The 20458-nt window shown below is 47.6% G+C and overlaps 1 protein-coding gene and 1 non-coding gene across 3 annotated transcripts; one reads left to right on the top strand and one right to left on the bottom strand.

Moving 5' to 3' along the window:
• Positions 1 to 4127: 4127 nt before the first annotated feature.
• LOC111731635 lies at positions 4128 to 4231 on the bottom strand. The gene has a single exon (XR_002777240.1). It is a non-coding gene; the product is annotated as a small nucleolar RNA U13 (small nucleolar RNA).
• A 2397-nt stretch (positions 4232 to 6628) lies between these two features.
• On the top strand, positions 6629 to 18191 carry TRIB3 (tribbles pseudokinase 3). Of its 2 annotated transcripts, none has more exons than XM_011380116.2 (4): positions 6629 to 6812; positions 11174 to 11464; positions 13819 to 14111; positions 16878 to 18191. In XM_011380116.2, exons 2-4 carry the CDS (start codon positions 11174 to 11176, stop codon positions 17368 to 17370), a joined length of 1077 nt encoding a protein of 358 aa, XP_011378418.1. In that variant the 5' UTR covers positions 6629 to 6812; the 3' UTR covers positions 17371 to 18191. The 2 variants fall into 2 exon arrangements, with proteins under 2 accessions (XP_011378418.1, XP_011378417.1); XM_011380115.2 differs by having other exon boundaries at positions 6629 to 6855.
• Positions 18192 to 20458: the final 2267 nt, after the last annotated feature.

The following is a 20458-nucleotide window of genomic DNA, read 5'->3' as shown; positions in this document are numbered from 1 at the left end:
ATTCATTTGTAGACCTGCCTGCACCCTGCAGCTCTAATTTCAGAGAGACTCTCCACTCTCTCCCTGGCCTGACTCAGCACTGCCTTTGCCCATCCCCAGTGGCCCTGCCCTGACCCTGCTGACTCACAGTGTCGGGCTGCTCAGAGGACAGCTCCATGGGACCCACAGTTTAACCCAGCCCTTTAACCATCCTCAGTCTGAGAGGTGATAAAACAACCAGAAGGGTGACCAGCGGGTGTCAAGCTCTTGATGCCTGTGCCTAAGCACAGCTCTCCTGATTCTCGAAAGAATATCTCTAACGAGGCTTGAAACTAGAGTTGAGGTTTACCTGGGGGCTGGGGTCAAGGGTAATGAATTAGAGCTAAGACTATCTGCAGGATTGTAACTCAGTCAGGAGCTGGTCAGGGGTCAGCATGGGAAAAGTGGGTGCCCAGTCAACGACCAAGTCAGTGCTCAGTTTGGGGCCTGGGTCAGGATTTAGCCATGGCCAGGGACAGTGATCAGAGCTCAGAGATCAGGCTATGTTCAAGGTTCCAGGTCAGAGTTCAGTTGGAGTCCAAAGTCAGAAAATAGAACTCAGACTGTGACCAGAGTCAAGGATCAGGGCTCAGTCAGTTCCCAGGGCACTGGCCTAGTCTCCTTTTTCTCCGCTGAGGGACCGAGTAGGCAAGTTGGCTCTGGACTGCTTTGAGGAGCATCTTCCAGCCTAAGTCCCATCTCCCAGACAGATGAGCAGCACCTTCTTCAAACCCTTCCCCCTATCCCCTGGCCTTCCCCCAGGCCACGCCCTGAAGGCCAGTCCTGGGTTGATGTCCCCTACAAGGCCTGACAGTTCTCACTCTGGCACCCCAGGGGACCAGGATAGGAGTAGGGGCTATGGGGCAGGGCTCCGTGCCTGACCCAAGAGGGAGCCTTACGCAAGGTCTTCTGATGTAACTGGCTGTTGGCTGAACACTTTGGCACCCCTCCTATTTCCTACCCCACCCCACAAGCTTTTCTCAGAATGGGAGGGGCTGGGCAATGACCTGGATGGAACATACATAAAATCTCTTTCCTTCCCTAGCCTAACTGCTTGCAGGAGGCAATCAGGCAGGCAGGAAGGCCCAGGGAGATCAGATGACAGCAATTCAGCACCAACTCCTGTATTAGGAGGGAATCAATCTGGGGCCCCCTCCCCTTCCCAGCTGGAAAGTAACTGAGAGCATTAGGACCCCTGGAAGTTCAGAGAGCCCCACCCCTGACACACAGAGCAGTAATTATGTGGCTGAGGCAGAGAGGCACTGGCAGCTGCCCAAGGTCATCCAACTGTCAGAGACAAGGTCAGAACCAGAAGCAAGCTTTCCTCCTGTGGTTTCTAGCTCCTTCCATCACAGGTTGGGGAGAGGACCCTCATCCTTGAGGAGAGCATGGGACCTCCTCGGGAACTTTTGAGCAATCTCAGGTCAGTTTCTGAAACAGTGAGCCAATGTGGGCTTTGGAACCGCACCGACCTGGGTTCACACCCCTCTGGTTTGCCCTGTGATCCTAGGCAGGTTACTTCTCCTTGATGCCTGGTTTTCTCACTCGTGAAAAAGACATACATTCATCCTTAGCTCACAGGGTTGCAGTCAGGATTACATGAGAAAGCAGATGAAGGACACAGCCCAAGCCTGCTGCATGGGGGATTCTCAGGAAATGTGTTCCTTTCTTTCCCTTTACCTTCAGCTCTCAAGGGGTGTGTGTTTGGGGGCCCGGGGGCAAGGTGGAATCCTGGGCTCTGTGGAAATAATATTAACTACTTATCATCAAGTGCTTACCTTGTGCCAGGAACTCTTCTAAACAATTTACCTGCAGGGTCGCTCCCTAGTGTAGTGGTTAGCAAGGCTGCTTTACATGTAGAAGGTCCTGGGTTTGCACCCCGGGTAGAGCCACGGACCAGACCCAGGGTGCGCCAGGTCCCGGGTGCATGCCACGAGCGTGTGGGAGGAGACGCCCTGCCTTTAGAGATCCAGTTCTTAAGGGGAGAAGGCAACATCCCTTAGGTCAGGGGTGGAAGTGGTGGTGGGTGGGGGGCGGAAATCAAAAAGGGGAAAAAGAAATAAACACTTCACTTGTATTAACTCATTTAACCTCCACTTAATCCAATAACAGTTCCCAATAATAAGTAGTTTGATAACTCTATCAAGAGCATACTATTATCAATTCCATTTTATAGATGAGGGCTCTGGATCTCAGAGTATCTAAGTGACTTGCTCAGTGTCATACAACTAGTATAGGCCAAGGAAGTGGCATAAAGCAGTGGACAAATACATCTAGGGTTAGAGCCAGACTATCTACTTCTAAGCCCACTGTCCCCTCACTCCTTTGGCTGGTGATGTCACTTCTCTGAGCCCCAATTTCCTCAGCTCCCTCCAGGGATGAAATCAGCAACTTGGTGGAGAGGTTGGAGGATGCAGTGAGATGATGTAAGGGAAGCACCCACACAGGACCATGCTCGATCCACGGGCAAGAGAATCACATTCTTCACGAAGGCCACAGGGCAGAGCCAGATCACTCAGCAGGGCTGTGGCTGCCACTGGGCCACCGCTGGCACTGGCCTGCTTCCTTTTCTGGGGCCTGAGCCAGATTCAGATAATGAAGGATTTCTGCAAAGCTCCCAGAGAAGGGGGCAGTGCCCAGACTCCTATTAAGTGCTCCCCAAGAGGAGCACAGGCTTGAGCTGCAACTCTTGAATCATCCACTGTATTTCCCAAATCAATTGGCCCAAATCCATTCACCCAATTGTATTATTAGTTCTATAACTTTTTTCTTTCAATCGGCTCATTTTTAAAAACTTAGTCAAATGTATTTGAAGTGGAAAATTTAAACTACTGACCTCAGATGGAAAGCCACTATCATTTGCCGTAGAGGTGAAGTAACTATAAAATTAAATACCAGAAAAGCAAAACAAGATTCTTAAATTCTAGTTAAATCTTGTTTCTTGCTGGAGGCTCTGAGCTGAGCCCTGCTCTCTCTTCCTTAACATGTGAGGTGTTAAAGACACAGAAGCTGTTAAATGAGATTTTCTCCCCCAGTTATTGGAGGAACAGGAAGAAAATCAAAAGGAAATATGCATATTATGAAATGATTCAATTTATGTAATACAGTCTGGAGACCCTAAAACCATCTGGCACCTACCATTGCTGTACATACCATATTTTGGAAAACACTGACCTAATCCAACTTTCTCTTCTTATTTTACGAATAAGAAAACTAAGGCCCCCAAAGAGAAGGTGACTTGCCCATGATCTCACAGGGTCAGTGGCTTCAGCCAGACCTAGAATCTAACCAGAACTCTTTCCAAGGCATCGTTTCACTTTTATGGGAAGAACTTATAACGATGAAAGTTTTAAGGACACTAACGGTGAAATTTCAAGCATACCGCAATCACTAGTGTCACCTGGGTGCAATGGACGGCATCAGGTGTGGCTCCTATCATAGCAGTCCACAGTACGCCCTCATCCCCCGTCCTTCTCTCCACCCTTGGAGCACAGCCCTCCAAATTCTTCCCCCCAGCACTGAGGGTCAGAGACCGGGCTCATGAGAACTACAGCAAATAGAAATGTAGGCTGCTTGGCTCAGACACCTGGGTAAGGATATTCTGAGCCTAGAAAGAAGGGAATTCATGAAAGTGGAACTGTCTCTCTGGGAAAGTGCACATTTTTGCATTTAATTTTGGGGAGTTGGTCACCATTTATTTTCTTGCTTTTTAACAAATGCTTATATAGTATTTATTTGCCGGGTACTACACAAATATTGTCATTTCATCCTCATGACAAATCAATGAAGTAAGTACTATTATTATCCCCATTTTACAGAAAAGGAAACAGAGGCATGGAGAGCTTTAGTAATTTAACTCAAAATCTCGCCACTTGGAATTGGTAAAATTTGAGCCCAAGAAAGGTGGTTTGATTATGACACAAGACCGTCTCAGTGTATTTAACCCTTAGGACCACAATGCGAGGAGAGTATAATGAATCACATTTTATAGATGCAGAAACTGAGGCTCAAAGCTACTTGGCATCTGTGTCGTAGACCCAGCAGACTCCACTTCTTTGCTATACTCCCTGGACAATGTGTCGGAAATTCTTTTTTTTTTCTTTTTCTTGCATCAGATGGGTAATGTGCTGATGTCATAACAAGGTCTGAGGAAGGCACATCTCACACTACAGAATGAACAGCCAATCATCACGCTTACGAACTACAGAAGGATCTGTGTCAGAAATTCTTGGTCTAGGGTTGTGCTACTCCATCTGGTCACATGTGGCTATTAAGCATTTAAAAGGTGGTTAGTGTGACCAGGGAACTGAATTTTTTCATTTCATTGAATTTTAATTTTAAAACAGGTAAAAAAATTTTCCATTATATATAGCTTAATTGTTTTGGTAGGACAACATTTCACTTTAACCATTGACAATTTAGCTTCCATGCTGATTTATGTCCAAACTAAATGTAAAATACACACCAGATTTTGAAGACATTAGTATGAAAAAAATTTAGATGATCTCATTAATAATTTGTAATTGTCTGTTGGTATAACATGATAACATGCCAGATATATTGGATTAAATAGAATATATTAACAAAATAATTCCACCTGTTTCTTTTTATTCTTCTTTGACGTAGTACTAGAAAATTTGAAACTACATATGTGGCTCACGTTATGTCCTTTTGGAAAGTGCTGGTCTAGAGGACTGGGATTTGACACCCCCAACTGTGACAAGGGCCTCAAACTTGGGGGTTAGGCCCAGGGTGTGGTTCCAGAGAACATACTCACAAGGGCGAGCTGAGGCTGTTGGTTTGCAAAGATTGTGAAATGTCACTGGCCAGTGTGGGCTCTGGGGTCAGTGGCTCCAGGTTCAAATCCAGATCTACTGAACTGGGTGGTCTTGGGTAAGCCCCTCCCCTTGACTCGTCTGTAGAATTTAGATGCTGGTGCCCTGCCATCTCACACTGCCTTAAATGCCTCAGAGTCTTTGCACTTACTTTTCTCTATGTCTCCCCCTCACATCTTTGCATCATCACCCCTTTTCTTCTTAAAGATCCTACTTTAAGCATCACCTTCCTGATGAGCCCTACTGAAAATAGCCACTCTTCAGTCGTATCTATAGAGAACAAATCTATTCTGTTTTATTCAAGAAAACACATACTCTATTTTAAATGATTTTGGTTTATTGATTTTATATTATTGATAATGATCTGTCTCCCCACTGATTTATAGATCAGTGAGGACACCAATGAGTCAATGAGTCGTGACAAGCATGGGTCTGACCCAGCATAAAATAAAGTTAGGAATGTGTGAGTAAACCCAGCTCAGTGTTGGCTTCATAGAAGTGCTCAGAAAACAATCATCCCTGCCTTTCTTTATCCCTTACAGCTGTGGGATCTTCGGACTTGAGTCTAGGTGTCCTGGTGTAGAAAATGAGTTCATTTATTCCTTCCAGGCAGGGGAATTTCCAGAGCTAAATGAGATCCCAGAATTCCTTGGTGTGCCCTAAAGACTCTGAGACACAGGAGAGCTGGTCCTTGAGGTTCTGGAACTAAAGAAACATAGGTGACTCCGCCCACCTCCCATTCAACTTCTGCCTGAGGAGTTATTTTTTGGCACTGGTAAATTCTGACAGGAAGACCTTAGAATATTTCCACTGAAAGGTGCTGGACCCCTGGAGCTGCGTAGGGATGCTTTACCAAATGACAAGTGCCACCGGGGACTGCCAGGCCTGGGATGCAAGTCCTGTTATAGGCGCCTTCCCCTCTCTGAGCTCCCTTTGTGTCCACTCTTTTCATTGAACACCTATGATGTGCCACACACTGTTCTAAGCATTTTACTGACTTCTTCAATCCAAACAACAACTCTATGACGTGAGTGCCATACTATTATAAGCCCATTTTATATTGGAGGAAAGTGAAGCGGGATTTTAAGTAGCTTTCCTGAGGTACATCCGCAGTGGGTCGGGGCAGAAATGGGATGCATTCAGGCAGGCTGGCTCTAGAGTACTTGGCTCTTACCCTAGGCTGCACTGCCTTTGTCAAATGAATGCTATGAAGCCCACTCGACCTCAAGCCTGCCCAGGGCACGACACTGGCCCTTTTGGATCCCTGAGTCAGCTCCTATAAATCTGTGGTTTTTGCAAAGCTCCTAGGCTGTTTTCCCATAGCTGGTTCTCGGGCTGCCCCTTAGTAGAATGGGGAGACTGGAGCTTCCTACCTGTCAAGAGTTCTCTAAAGTTTAATAAAGCAATCGTGGAAACGTGTTTTTATAAACGGAAAGTACCCGGGAGACTCATTGTTTGCTCTTTTTCTCTTCAGTACCATCCTGAGGACGTTCTTCCCATTTCACAGATGGGGAAACTGAAGCTCAGAAAAGCAAAATGCTCTTTTCCAAGATGATCGAGGTTTGGTGCCTACACTCAAACCTCGGGCACTGGGCGGAAAGGGAAGGAGGTGGAGACGAGACATCTCTAGAGGGCCAGAGTGGTGAGGGGTGCCCTGGCCCGGAGCGGGGACCCGATGGGAGGGGCGGGGGCCGGGCGCCCTCGGGCGTGACCCCGAGGGGCGGAGCGCGGAGAGATGGTGCAATCCCCGGCCGGAGCGCACCAGGCAGCGGCTGATTAGCTCAGGTTTACATCATCCCGGCCAGAGACAGAGCCTGGCGCCGAGCGTCCACGAGACACTCGCAGCGGAAGCGGCCTCGGCTTTTCACGCGTTGGGCTGCAAGGGGTCGAGACCAGAGCTCCACGGGATCCTAATCTCAGCCGCAGCAGAGACGGCCCCTGTCCACCAGAGGTGCCCAGGCAAGTCTGTATTCGGGCTGCGGCAGGACCCCGCCGCATGAGGGTAAGGTACCCGCGGGGGGCCAGGGGCTGGTAGGTTGCAAAGGCGGTCCTGCGGAGGGTGGCCCGGGAGTCTCGCAGCCGCTCCGAGCTGCTGCGTGTTACAGACACAAAACAACTTTTAACAGACCCGCCGTCAGGGGGTCGATCTGGGCGGTGTTCCTGCCGGGCCTCAGGTGACGCGCCCCCTCCCCCCAAGTGTGGCGGATTCCGGCTGGGGCGAGGGTGCACACCCCGGGCGTGGTAGCTGGGTCCTGGGGGCGGAGGGAGCCGGGGACGGAGGTGTCCCGGTGTCGCCCCAAGAGAGGTGTGTGGTTGTCTGTGTTTTGGGTGGGGCGGGGGAGTCCTGTGGTTTGGTGCGGGGAGGTCTGTGTGTGAGGGACTGTAAGAGGCACTGGGGGACTGGGGGACTCTTTGTAGTGTCTTTGTCATTGTGGACGTGTGTCTGCGGGGGTCCACGTAAGCCTGTGCTGTGTGAGTGGGAATGTGTCTCGGGGTTCTTAGTCTCCGTGGACTGTGCGAGTTGCGGGGAGCACCTGGTGGCAAGTGCTGGTTGCATGGGCGACGTGGTCGGGACAGGGCTGGGTGCCCTGAGGGAAGGGGACCGGTGCAGTGGGAGCGCGGATGCAGGACCCCGGTACATGCTAGATCTCGGCCGCAGGTGTGCACCTAATGGTGCGGCTACGGGTTTGCACGTTGCACTGAGCGCGCCTTGTTTTGCGCCTGCAGACAGTTTGTGCTGAAGACTGGGGGGTGGCGGGGGGGGGGGGGGGGCGCACGTCCGCCCCTTCCCCTGGCCCTCGGGCCCAGCCTTCTTCCCGTGCCTCACCCGCTCCTCGTCTCCTCGCTGCTCCACGGTTTCCAATGAACTTTCTGTTCCGAAACACCGGCGGCCGCCGCTTCCGCTCCCAAGGGCGGAGCCTGGCTGCGGGAGGCCTGGTGTATGTGTAGGGGGCGGGGAGCGGGGCGTGTCAGACTGTGTGTGCGGCCTTGCTGGTATCAGTCCTGCAGTCGTGTGACAGTGGGAGAGTTGTGTGTGTGCGTGCACGCTTGCCTGCGAAAGGAGAGGTGTGTGTCGCTTAATTATGTGTGTGCCCCTCTTTGCCCTGGATGAGTGCCTGAATGAGTGCTGGCTGGCTTGGACAAAGTGTGTTTTGGAGGGGCGTGTACACCTGTCTGCCCTGTTGAGTGAGTGTATGTTTGGTACGACTTGCCCTTATTGGGGGGGTGGGAGTGGCGGGAGGAGGGTGTCAGGGAACAGCAAGAGGTATGTATATAGGAGCTGCCTCCATCCTACAGTAGTGATCCAGCAGTGTGGCCTGCAAAGTCCTTCATTCAACTATAGACTCGGATACCCCCTGTCCAATGGAATGGGGTATCCCAGGCCCCACCAAGCTCTGGGGTATGGATAGAGCTAAAGCAGCCTGGAGTGCTGATACAACTACCTAAGAGCCACTCCAGGGAGCTTTGCAGGGCACAAAGCATCTACACAGCCAGGGATCATCTTGCTTGACTCAGAACAGCCCATGAGGCAAGGAGTGTCAGCTTAATCTCATCCCTGGGGAGAGTTCTGAGACTCCCAAGGGTAGCACTTAAACATCTTCAGCTATGAATAATAATAATAATAATAATAATATAAATGAACAATAATGACCATTTCTTGTAACAGGTCCATGATACTTTGTGTTTTAATTTCTTTACTGCAAAAATCCTATGGGCTTTAATAGACATATGAAAAGATGCTCAACATCGCTAATTATCGGAGAAATGCAAATTAAAACCACAATGAAATATCACCTCACACCTGTGAGAATGACTATCATCAATAAATCAATAAACAACAAGTGTTGGAGAGGATGTAGAGAAAAGGGAACCCTCGTGCACTGTTGGTGGGATTGCAAATTGGTGCGGCCACTATGGAAAGTAGTATAGAGGTTCTTCAAAAAATTAAAAATAGAACTACCTTATGACCTAGCAATTCCACTTATGGGTATTTATCTGAAGAATTCCAAATAACCAATACAAAAAGATATGTGCATCCCTATGTTTATTGCAGCATTACTTACAATAGCCAAGATATGGAGGCAACCTAAGTGCCCGTCAATAGACAATTGGTTAAAGAAGAAGTGGTGTGTATGTATATACATACACATACACACACAAAATGGAAAAATGGAATAGTACTCAGCCGTAAAAAAGAACGACCTCTTACCACTTGCTACAACCCGAATGGACCTAGAGGATATTATGCTAAGTGAAATAAGTCAGACAGAGAAAGACAAATACCACTTATATGTGGAATCCAAAATTCAAAACAAACAAAACAGAAACAAACTCATAGATAGAGAACAAACTGAGGTTGTCAGATGAGAGATATTGGGGCGGGTGAAAAAGGTGAAGGGATTAAGATGTACAAATTGGCAGTTACAAATTAGTCATAGAGATATAAAGTACAGCATAGGTAATATAGTCAATAATATTCTAAGAACTATATATGGTTCCAAGTGGGTACTAGCCTTATTGGGGCATCACTTCACGAGATATGTATATATGTCTAATCATTGTGTTGTACACAAGAAACTGATATAATATTGAATGTCAACTGTAATTGAAAATTTTAAAATAATTTTAAAAAATTCTATGAGCTTATGAGGGAACTGAGACTAAGAAAGGTTGCAGACCTTGCCCAGGGCTAGAAAGAGTGTGAGCCAGGTACATTGGCACAGAAAGAGTGTGAGCCAGGATTAGATCCTGGGAATATCTGACAGCAGCAACCCCCTATTGCAAAGGCAAGATTATGGCCTTTCACTCAAGGTTGGGGGCTCCCTCCCTTGCTCCCAAGGCAGTCTATGCATTTGGGAGCAGCATAATTGGCGAGTTGGGCTTCAGTCTAAGAATTGACTCTGAGCGATATTAATCCTGTCTCAGAGTATTGGAAAGGTTTTAACTGGGCTGAAGTCTGTCTCCCTCTAACACCTCATACTTGGGCCTCCTTGTCCCTCATCTGGAGTCTAAATGAGTAGGCAGATGGATCCTGCAGAAAACAGTTCTGCCCTGACATGCCATTGCCATCTTCTCCACTCAACACACGGATACACAGCTGCGAGGGTGGTGGCTTCTTCCACCGTTGAATGAATAAGTCTTGGGAACTTTGAGAGACCTCCCCTCCCTGCCTCACTCCTCACCTGAGGATGAAACTGAGTTGGCTGGTGGACTAATTCTGCATATGGACCCTGTAATTCCAGTAGTTCTAGGGCCATCAGGCAATTGTAGATAAAATTCACAGCTGAAAAAAAGATATCCACTCTATCTGTTTTGAAATACTCAAATATTGAAATAGAAAATTCCCTTGCCTCCTGTCCAAATCCAAATCCCTTCCTCTCCCGGAGGTCTCCAGGAGGCCAGGGGCTCCTGTGGTCAATTTAGTCTGGGTCTTTCCTGTGCACTTCCATATACATACATATTATATATGTATAATATATAGAGAGATACAACATATTATATGCTGCTGGGGTTTTTAACATGAATGAGACCATCTTGAGTATATTGTTCAGCAGCTCACTTTGTTCATTTGACAATATATCCGTTCCAGAATATACATTCACATGTACACACCTCATTCATTTATCATCCTTCATCATCCTTCCTCCCTCCTTTCCTTCTCTTTCCATCCCTCCCTCCGTTTCATAGGTACTAGCTGCCTACACTATAACACTCAACACATACAGTGCAAGGTCTCCCTTCCTGTAACCAACCACCAGTCCATCTCTCCCCTTTACTTTTTTTTCACTTAATAGTTTACTCTGGAGATCTTTTCAATTAGCATATAAAGAGTTCCCTCAATCTTTTAAATGGCTACAGTTGTTCCATGTATGGATGAAACTTAATTAACCAGACCGCTAATGATGGATGTTCAATTGTTTCTATCACATGGGCTGCAGAAATGACCTTATACTTGCATTATTACATCAGTATGTAGAGAGCTTCCTGGTCTCTTTCAGAACTGTATAGTATTCCACTATATGACTATACCATGATGTTTTAACCAGCCTCCTACTACTGGACATTTAGGTGTTTCTTGCCCTTTGCTATAAGACATAAGGCTCTGATGAACAGCTTTTCACATATTTGGCAAGCATTTTAATTAGAGAATAAATTCCCAGAAGCGAGACACACAGTTAAGGATGCGTGCAGTCGTCAGTTTAATGCACATTGCCAAATCACCCCCCATAAAGGCTGTGCCAATGTACCCTCCCACCAGTAGGGGAAGAAAGGGGCCACCAAACAGCTTCACTTTAGCACCTTTCTCCCTTTCATTCTAGATGCGAGTCACCCCTCTGGCAGCTCCTATGGGTGTCCCCTCCAGGAAGAAGCAGTTGAAGTTGGACGATGACCTAGACATTGAGTATCCCATACGGAAACAAGCTCGAAGTGGACCCCAGCCCAGGCTTCCCCGCTGCCCACTGCCTCTGAGCCCACCTCCTGCTCCAGTCCATGTCTCTGCTGTGACCACTGCCTCCCGACTTGGGCCCTATATCCTCCTGGAGCCTGAGGAGGGTGGCCGAGCCTACCGGGCCCTGCACTGCCCCTCAGGCACTGAATATACCTGCAAGGTATGGGGGCTGCTCGTCACCAGCATCACAGGGGAACTTTAAAGGGTTTTCGCTTTAGAGGATTAATAAGACTGGGGGATCTTTATATTCATTTAGTCCTATGTTTATTGGAGAAACAGCCAGTGAGCCCCCAATACTCTGTCAAGCCCCCTGGCTGGGCTGAGACTAGAGAGGCAAACCAGATGACCTCAGCCATGGGGAAATCACATCTTAGGGCCTCATAGTGTGATACATGTCACAGAGGTGGAGCTTAGGGGCCACGACAGGAGTACAGAGGAGAAGCCTCCAAGGTATTCAAGGGAGGTGTTAGAAAAGGCTGAGTAAGAGTTAGCCAGAGAGAAGTGGGGGACGGGAGGTCCAGGCAGGGAAACAGAGGGCTAGAGGAGTGAGAGCGTGGCGCTTCAGAGAATCAACAGGACTTCACTATGGCCAAGTGGAGAGGGTGTGCAGTCAGGGACGGGAGATGAGGGCTGGCGTCCACCGGGCATGAAAACATTGGGAAGGAGCTCCCACTGGGCTGTGGGGAGCCACTGAAGATATTTGCACAAGAGAAGGATATGGGAGGCATCGAAAATCCTGGGACCCTGGAGGTTGTGGTGCCTACCATGTGGCTATTTTACAGATGGGAAGATTGAGGTCAAGAGAAGGGCCATGCATGAAGCCACATAGAATCGGGCCTGGCTTTCTAGGGCAAGGTCCAGTGTTCCTGGCCCAAATCAGGGTTCTTGGCAGAAATTGGGAAATGGACAGGGCTAAGACTCCCTGAGAGTCAGGCCCACACAGGACATTGGCAAGTAACAGCCCAAAAGGACAGAGCTGAGAAAGTATAATAACAGGTATTTACTGTATACCGGGTACTGTATTGATTGCTTAGTGTGCAAAATTCTTCTAATCTTTGCATAATCTATGAAGTAGTTACTGTTATTGGGCCCATTTTATAGATAGAGGACACTGAGGCTCAGAAAGATGTAGTTACTTGCCACATGATAGAGCCAGGAGGTGTCAGAGCTGAGACTGGGCCTGGGCAGGCTGAACCCAGAGCCATGTGCCCCTTGCTGGAACAGGTGGTTCAGACACAACCAGGGCAGGTTTGCTCCTGGTGGACAGGAGTAAGGAAGATAGGAGAGGGGGTACAGGTGATTTTAGCTGGGGAGGTCCTGGAAGACCTCTCTGAGTAGGTGACATTTGAATAGTGACTTGTGTGAATTGGAGGAGCCAGCCCTGTGAAGAGCATCCAGGCAGCAGGAAAGTCAAGTGCAGATGCACAGAGGCAGGGATATGCTTGCTATAACTGTAAAAATAATGTCTATTTTTGGATTATTTCCTTCATGCCACCCAACTTTATTTTTTAGGACACAGGCTTACATTTTTTTTCCTGATGAATTAAATATGTACATGCTTTATTTTTATTTTCTGTGTGACATAGCTAAAATAACAAGCAAAGAGTTCAAAGTCAGATGAACTAAAATGAGTATACCAGGTTGGCTGCCGATTGGCTGTGTGGCTTCCATCCAACAAGTCCCCTTCCTCCTACATCTTTTCAGGACTGTGGTGAGGCTTCCATCTAATGTCCATAAAGCCTCCAGCACATTTCCTGACAAACTCAGCCACTCTTACCATGTGCCCCACTTCCTTCCCCCACCCAATTCCAGCCATGTCGATCTTTAGTTGGGTCTCTGGAGCTGATCAAGCTCTTTCTTGTCTCAGGGACTTTGCACTGTCTGTGACTCCTGGAAAGCTCATGCCATGGGCACTTCTGAATCACTCAGATCACTTCTCCAGAGTCCCTTCTGGACCACACTTTTCAAAATAGGTGCCTCCTTCCAAAATATGCTGCATCACAGCATCCTTCTTAGTTCCTTTGCAATGCTTATCAGAATTGGTAAATATTTCATTTTTTGGCCTGTTAACTGTTTCCTGCATTGAATTGTGGGCACCAGAAGGGCAGGGACCATGGCCGTCAGTCAAGTTAGATCCTCAGTGGCTGGCACAGGTATAAATGAATGAAAAGATGAATGAGCAGTGAATTCTAGAGAATGGTAATGATGATGATGATGGACTTAAAGTTACTTCTGCATCATCTGCTCTTCTGGATTTCCCCTGCTTTCAGAGTTCTTTTGTTTGAGTTGCCTGTCATTTTTCAATTATCTTAAGTCCATGTAAGGTAGCTATTTAAGAGTACTTGCTGGCTATGTGGCCTTTCAGCTTTGTCAGGGTTGAGTGGCTTGCTGCGGAAGCATTTGGCACAGTGCCTAGCACCCAGTAGTGTCCAAAGGGTTGGCTGTGACTGTTTTCAAGGTCAGCCTGGGCTCCATGCGGTTTCTACCTGTGCTCACGCCATGCTCCGCCCACAGGTATACCAGGTCCGTGATGCTCTTGCTGTGCTGGAGCCTTACTCGCGGCTGCCCACCCACAGGCACGTGGCACGGCCTGCAGAGGTCCTGGCGGGCACACAACACCTTTATACCTTTTTCCTGCGGCCTCATGGGGACATGCACAGTCTGGTGCGCCGGCGTCGCCGCCTCCCGGAGCCCGAGGCTGCCACCCTCTTCCGCCAAATGGCTGCCGCTGTGGCTCACTGCCACCAGCACGGTTTAGTCCTGCGAGATCTCAAGCTGGGTCGCTTTGTCTTCACCAACTGTGAGAGGTGAGTGTGGCCACAGAGAACTCATCCACAGACACACCCAAGAAGTGGGCCATAATGGGAGAACTGAGGCTCAGGAAGGCAAAGTAACCTATGCAAAAAGTGGAGAAGCCTAGACTAGCACTACTGCTTGGTTCTGGGTGGGGCGGGGGAGAAGCTAGCTCAGTCCTGTTGGAAGCCCCTTGGGGTGGAGCATTGCCTTTGTGATAATAGTCACAGGATGAATTGTATAGCTGCACTGACTGACTTGGCATGGATCCTTACAAATATGAGATCTACACTATTACTGTCCCCATACGGCAGGTGAGGAAACTGAGACCTAGAGAGGTCAGTAATGCCTAAGATCCCACAGCTAAATAAATAGTAAAACTGAGGTTTGAACCCAGATGTGACTCCAGAGCCAGGGTCTTAATTGCCTCTGAGCTGGAGAGGTGGGAGGCCTGGCTGGGCTTACCTCCTGACTCTGGGTGACCCCGTGTCTCTGGACCTCAGTTATCCCATTCATAGAGAAAAGGCTGGATTATCAAGATGTTTCCAGGATTTCAAGGCTACAGACAACAGCTAAAATGGGCCCTGAGTTCCCACACAGGAACCTTTCCTGTGAAACTGAAACTCAGTGATTTTTGGAGAGGGGACAGAAAGGGACTCCCAGGAGTATGCAGGGTATGTCAGAGAACTCTCCAAAGCATCAGGTCCCCATGAACATCCATTGAGAGCACTGATTTCATTTCAAGATTTTTTTTTAGGGGGGGAGGAGGGTGACCCCATAGAACATTTTTAACTGTTTATTTTGAAATACTTTTAGACTTTAAGAAAAGTTGCAAAAAATAATCCAAAGAGTTCCCTATTTTCTTCACCAAGTTTCCCCTAATGTTAGCATCTTACATGACCACAGTACAATGACCAAAACCAAGAAATTGGTCTAGTACTGTTAACTAAACCACAGATTGGTTCAGATTTCATTAGTTTCCCACTATGTCTTTTTTCTGTCTGGGGTCCAATCCAGGGCCCCACCCCACACTCTGTCGTCATGTCACCTTAGTCTCCTCCAATCTGAGACGGGTCCTCAGTCTTTCCTTGTCTTTCTGGACCTTTCTGGACTTTTGAAGAGTATCTGTCAGTTATTTTGTAAAATGCTCCACAATTTGGATTTTGCTGATGTTTTTCTCACAGTTAGGCTGAGGTTATGCAGCTTGGGCAAGAATATCACAGAAGTGATAGGCCCTTCTTAGCACTTCATATCAGGGGATACATGCCGATAATATGTATTACTCTGATGTCAACCTCAATCATTGGTGAGTGTGGTACTGCCAAGTGTCTACACTGTCAGGTTCCCAATTTACCCTTTGTAATTAATAAACACCTTGGGTAATGTCTTGTAATTAATAAGTACCTTGAGGTACTTTGAGGCTATGCATATAAATACTGTTTCTCCTTAAACTTTCACCCACGAATTTTAGCAGCCATCCATCTTCCCCTGTAGCAGTTATTACTGTGATGTTTATCTAAAGGTGATTCTCTATTTCCTCCTTTCCTTCTACGTTTTATACTAAGATGAACATGCCTTCAGTAAGAAGTGGAGCCTAAGATTTCTAATGATTTTTTAGGCTAATGCACAACTTTGAGCTTAGGAGTGGGTAAAATATCCCCAGACCTCCCAAAGGTGAGAAAGTGCTTCCTTCTCTTTTCAAGGCAATAGTTTGAGAAGCACTGTTGGTAGAAAAGGGACAGTGGAGTTAGACAGAGCTGGGTTCGAATCCTGGTTCTACTTTTTATCTGCTCTTTGAGCAATGGCTTCACCTGCTTGAGTCTTGACTTCTGCATCTGTAAAATGGGCCAGTAATGGGTGCGCATGCACACACAACACACACACACTCCTGTGCTATGATTCACTGAGTTAGTCAATGTTTGTGAAATGCTATCAGGCACCCAGGAAGTGGTACCAGAGGAATTAAATGAATAGCAGTGGAAATAGATGGTTATTATTAAAGTAACTTAGAGTGCTCCATGGGAGTTGTTTAAAGCAGAAGTTTCAAACGGTGGGCCACACATGCATTTTCTTTTTTCTTTTTGGCCCCATGTACATGTTCATTTGTTTTCAATTGAAATTGGTTGCCAATATTTCAAAAACTTGGACTTTTTCATTAAAATATGATTTCTGGCTTCTCTTAAATGGGAACGTGGGGCCCCTTTGGGAACTACATGAGTGGTTCATAGTGCTGTCTCTGATGGGTGAGAACTGGGGTTCACATCCCAGCCCCACACCCTGTGGCTGTGAAATGGTATCTTCCTCACAAGTTGTATGAGGATGAAATGAGACATGCCAGGTACGCAGCTTAGCTCAGGGCCGGGTACTCAGTGGACAATCCATAAATATTGACTGTTGTTAGTGGTGCTTTTTTTAGACAGAGTTTGTGCTGAGATGTTTGGCACAGTCCCCACTTCTTATTTCTCTCATTTTTTTTACCTGCCTGGATTCTAAACTTGGATCAGGTTTATAAGAGGCTTAATGCCCACACCCCCCTCAGCCCCCTCCCCAAGAGACTGTGGGAGATGTATTCCTCTCAGAGTCCTAGTTCAAATTTAATTGTTCTGTGACCTTGAGAAATGACGTAACCTCTCTGAGCCTGGGCATCCTTATCTGTAAAATGGGCTCAATCATCCAGGCTCACAGGACTTGAGAAGTGGGTGCCATTCAGCGTGATAGCGTGGGCTGGTGGCTTGGGGCTCCCAGAAGGAGTTGACTCTCTGTCTCTCCCCTTGCCACAGGACAAAGCTGGTGCTGGAGAACTTGGAGGATGCCTGTGTGCTGACTGGGCCGGATGACTCCCTTTGGGACAAGCATGCATGCCCGGCCTATGTGGGACCTGAGATCCTCAGTTCTCGGGCATCCTACTCGGGCAAGGCAGCAGATGTCTGGAGCCTGGGTGTGGCGCTCTTCACCATGCTGGCTGGCCACTACCCCTTCCAGGACTCAGAGCCTGCCCTGCTCTTTGGCAAGATCCGCCGTGGAGCCTTCACCCTGCCCCAGGGCCTCTCAGCCCCTGCCCACTGCCTAATCCGCTGCCTCCTTCGACGAGAGCCAGCTGAACGGCTCACAGCTTCAGGCATCCTGCTGCACCCCTGGCTGCGAGAGAACCCAATCCCCTCAGTCCCATCCAGATCCCACCTCTGGGAGGCTGACCAGGTAGTCCCCGAAGGACCGGGACTGGAGGAGGCTGAGGAAGAGGAGGGAGAAAGAGAAGTGGGTCTATATGGCTAAGGCTACCCTACCAGACTCAGCTGCAAACAGTGAGTTGAGTTTGGGGTGTCTCCAAGCTCTCTTCTGCCTCTTGGAACTGACAAACCTTAAGTGCCTTCTTAGTAAAGAGAAAAGAGGAGGCATGTGCGGAGTGTGTGTTTGCACGCTCATGTGGATCTACACGCCTGTGCACGTGGGCTTGTGCATTCAACAAGTCCTTCTTGGGAGCTCATTGTGTGCCACAACCTGTTCTTGGTTCTGGGAACACAGCCGAGAACAAAAAAGACAAAACTCCTGCTCACAGAGCTGACAGTACTTTTCCACACTCATAGGCCAGTGTCTGCTCTGGGCTGAGCACAGTTAGTGCAGGTGTCACTGTCCACTTGTGCTAGTGCCCCAGCACCTCTGTCCTAGGACAGTCCCTTTCACAAACAACCCAGATGCCTTTGTACCTTGTTCCTTTCAGAGAAAGGGAAGCATCTTGTGCCAAAGGCTCCAGGCCTCTCCCCTTCAACTTAGGACTCCAGAGCCCAGGCTATGCTGGGAATTCTGTACCTCTTGGTCAGGCCTGAGCCAAGGGTTTGGGCTGGAAGATTAGGAATGCAAACTGTGAGATGGGTCCTCATCTAACTCCAGGAGTGGTTTGGAATGAGGGTCCACACCTGAGCTGAGCACCAAAGTGGGGGGACATATTAGGTGGGGTCTGCCCCCTGGCCTCCTAGAAAGTCCTAAGCCCAGTTCTAGGGACACTTGGGGTCCAGGACCCCATATCAGCACTATAGATTTGGGATGCCATGAGTATATAATTTTACCTTGTGCCTAATAAAGAAGTTACGAAATACTTTTATTTTCCTGGACATTTTTTCTATCCTCTCATTTTTTTCCCCCACTTTCCAAACCAGCCCCGGAGTGAAAGGCCAGCGGGCCCGTGTCTCAGCCTCATTGGAGTGGTTTGTGAGGACAGACTCCCTACAGTCCAGTGAGTCCTCTAGACTCGCTCTCTTCCTTCTAGAGGCAATGGTGTTTCCACTGGGGTAATTTTTGGCTGCAATTAATGGAAACCCCGAGCCAGTGGCTTAAAAAAGAAGGAAGTGTAGGTGGGGAAAAAAAGTGGCGAAGATAGTGGAGGCTCTGTTCATCCCTCTGGCGACCAAATCAAAGTTGTGACAGAAACAAGGAGCAAGCAGCAAGGGAAAATCACCTGGGATCTTGATGAATAAGCCATACAACTAGGGAGAAATCCAAGAAATCACCCTGCAACGGCAGAAGATAGGATGCGGTGAGGACGTGGGGCTGCCCAGTTTCCAGAGGCTGAGGTGAGATGGAGGCTGCAGCAGCGGCAGAGGCCACTTAAAGGAGCTGTGACCGTGAGGGGATTTTGCGGTGACAGACCTGCTCACTCTGAGCACCAGTGCCAATTCAGCTGCGTGCACGGGGCACCAGGGACTTACAGGGAGACATTGTCAGAGTGAGGGCCAAGGCAAGACTTGCTGGGTACAGAAGTGCCCGCAGTATCCATTGTTCCCTGTTGAGCCCTCCCCGCACCAGTGCACGGACACAGCGCCGCCATAGCCCTGATGTCATCAAACTGGATAACAGAGGTCGCTATGCCCAGAGTATTCACTGAAACCCCACCTCCCCCAACTCGCAATCCCACCCAAGCCACATCCAGGTATATCCTCAGCGAGTCAAGTGCTCCTTGCTGAGCAGTGCCTAGACTCACACTAGAGGCAGCTGGCCTCAGTTTCTGGTGTGGCCTTTTGAGGCAACTATAAGCACAGCATCTGTGAATTGCTTGCTGAATTTTAACAGGTGGCCCCAGAGGGGTAGAGGCTTGGGCTAAATTTGGCCTGCAACTGAACCCCTCTCAGGACTGTGCCACAGGACACCTACTTCACAAATCCATACTAGTAAGACTGGGAGACTTAGGAGCTTTGCTTAGTACATAGAAACACACAGAAAGGCAGCCAAAATGGGAAGATAAAGAAGCAGAAGCCATATAAGAGAACAGAACAGAGATCCAGATATAACAGAGTCAGGTAATCTAACAGATGCAGAGTTCAAAACACTGGTTATAAAGATGCTCAATGAACTTTTGGGAAGTGTAGAGAACTTCAACAAAGAGAGAAAAAGCATAAAAATGGAAATGGAGATTATAAAAGGGAACCAGTATGAAATGAAGAACACATTATCTGAGATGAGAAGCATGTTAAATGGAATAAACGAATAAACAAAGTGAATAAAGAAAAGGATCAAATGACCCATTTAGAGGACGGGAAAGCCAAGGATGCTCAATCAGAATGGCAAGAAAAAAGATGCCAAGACTATAAAAATAATTTAAGAAGCATATGGGACACTATTAAGAGTCCAAATATCTGTCTGATCAGCGTATCTGAAGAAAATCAAGATATTGAACAGCTGTTTGAAGAAATAATGATGGAAAACTTCCCTAACCTGGTCAAAGAAATGGACATAAAACCCCGGGAAGCTCAGAGAATCCCAAAAAACAGGGATCCAAAGAGGCCCACACCAAGACACATCATAGTTAAAATGCTGAAGGTTAAATATAAAGAAAGAATATTAAAAGCAGAAGAGAAAAACAGATAGTTACCTATAAGGGAATACCCATAAGACTGGCAGTTGATTTCTCAAAAGAAACTATGCAGGACAGAAGGGTTTGGCACAAAATATTCGATGTGATGAAGACCCAGGATCTGCAATCAAGGATACTTTATCATTTAGAGTTGAAGGAGAGATAAAGAGCTTCCCAGACAAAAATAAGCTAAAGGAATTTATCACCACCAACTCAGTATTACAGGAAAATGTTGGAGGGACATCTTTAAGAAGAAAAAACATGTATCAAAAACAAGAATAAAGAATGGTAACAACTACATTTTTATCAATAAGTACCTTAAATGGAAAAGAATTAAGTGCTCCAACCAAAAGATAGAGTGGCTGAATGGATAAGAAATCAAGACCCCTATGTATGCTGCCTACAAGAGATTCACTTCAGATTAAAAGAAGGAGATGGAAAAAGATATTGCTTTGATGGACCTAGAAGGTATTTAAGTCAGACAGAGAAAGATAAACACTATATTATTTCACTTAT

Source organism: Pteropus vampyrus, unplaced genomic scaffold (assembly GCF_000151845.1).
Source record: "Pteropus vampyrus isolate Shadow unplaced genomic scaffold, Pvam_2.0 Scaffold388, whole genome shotgun sequence".
Taxonomy (NCBI): Eukaryota; Metazoa; Chordata; class Mammalia; order Chiroptera; family Pteropodidae; genus Pteropus; species Pteropus vampyrus.
The sequence above is the reverse complement of the archived record's forward strand: the minus strand, read 5'-3'. Positions and strand labels throughout refer to the sequence as shown.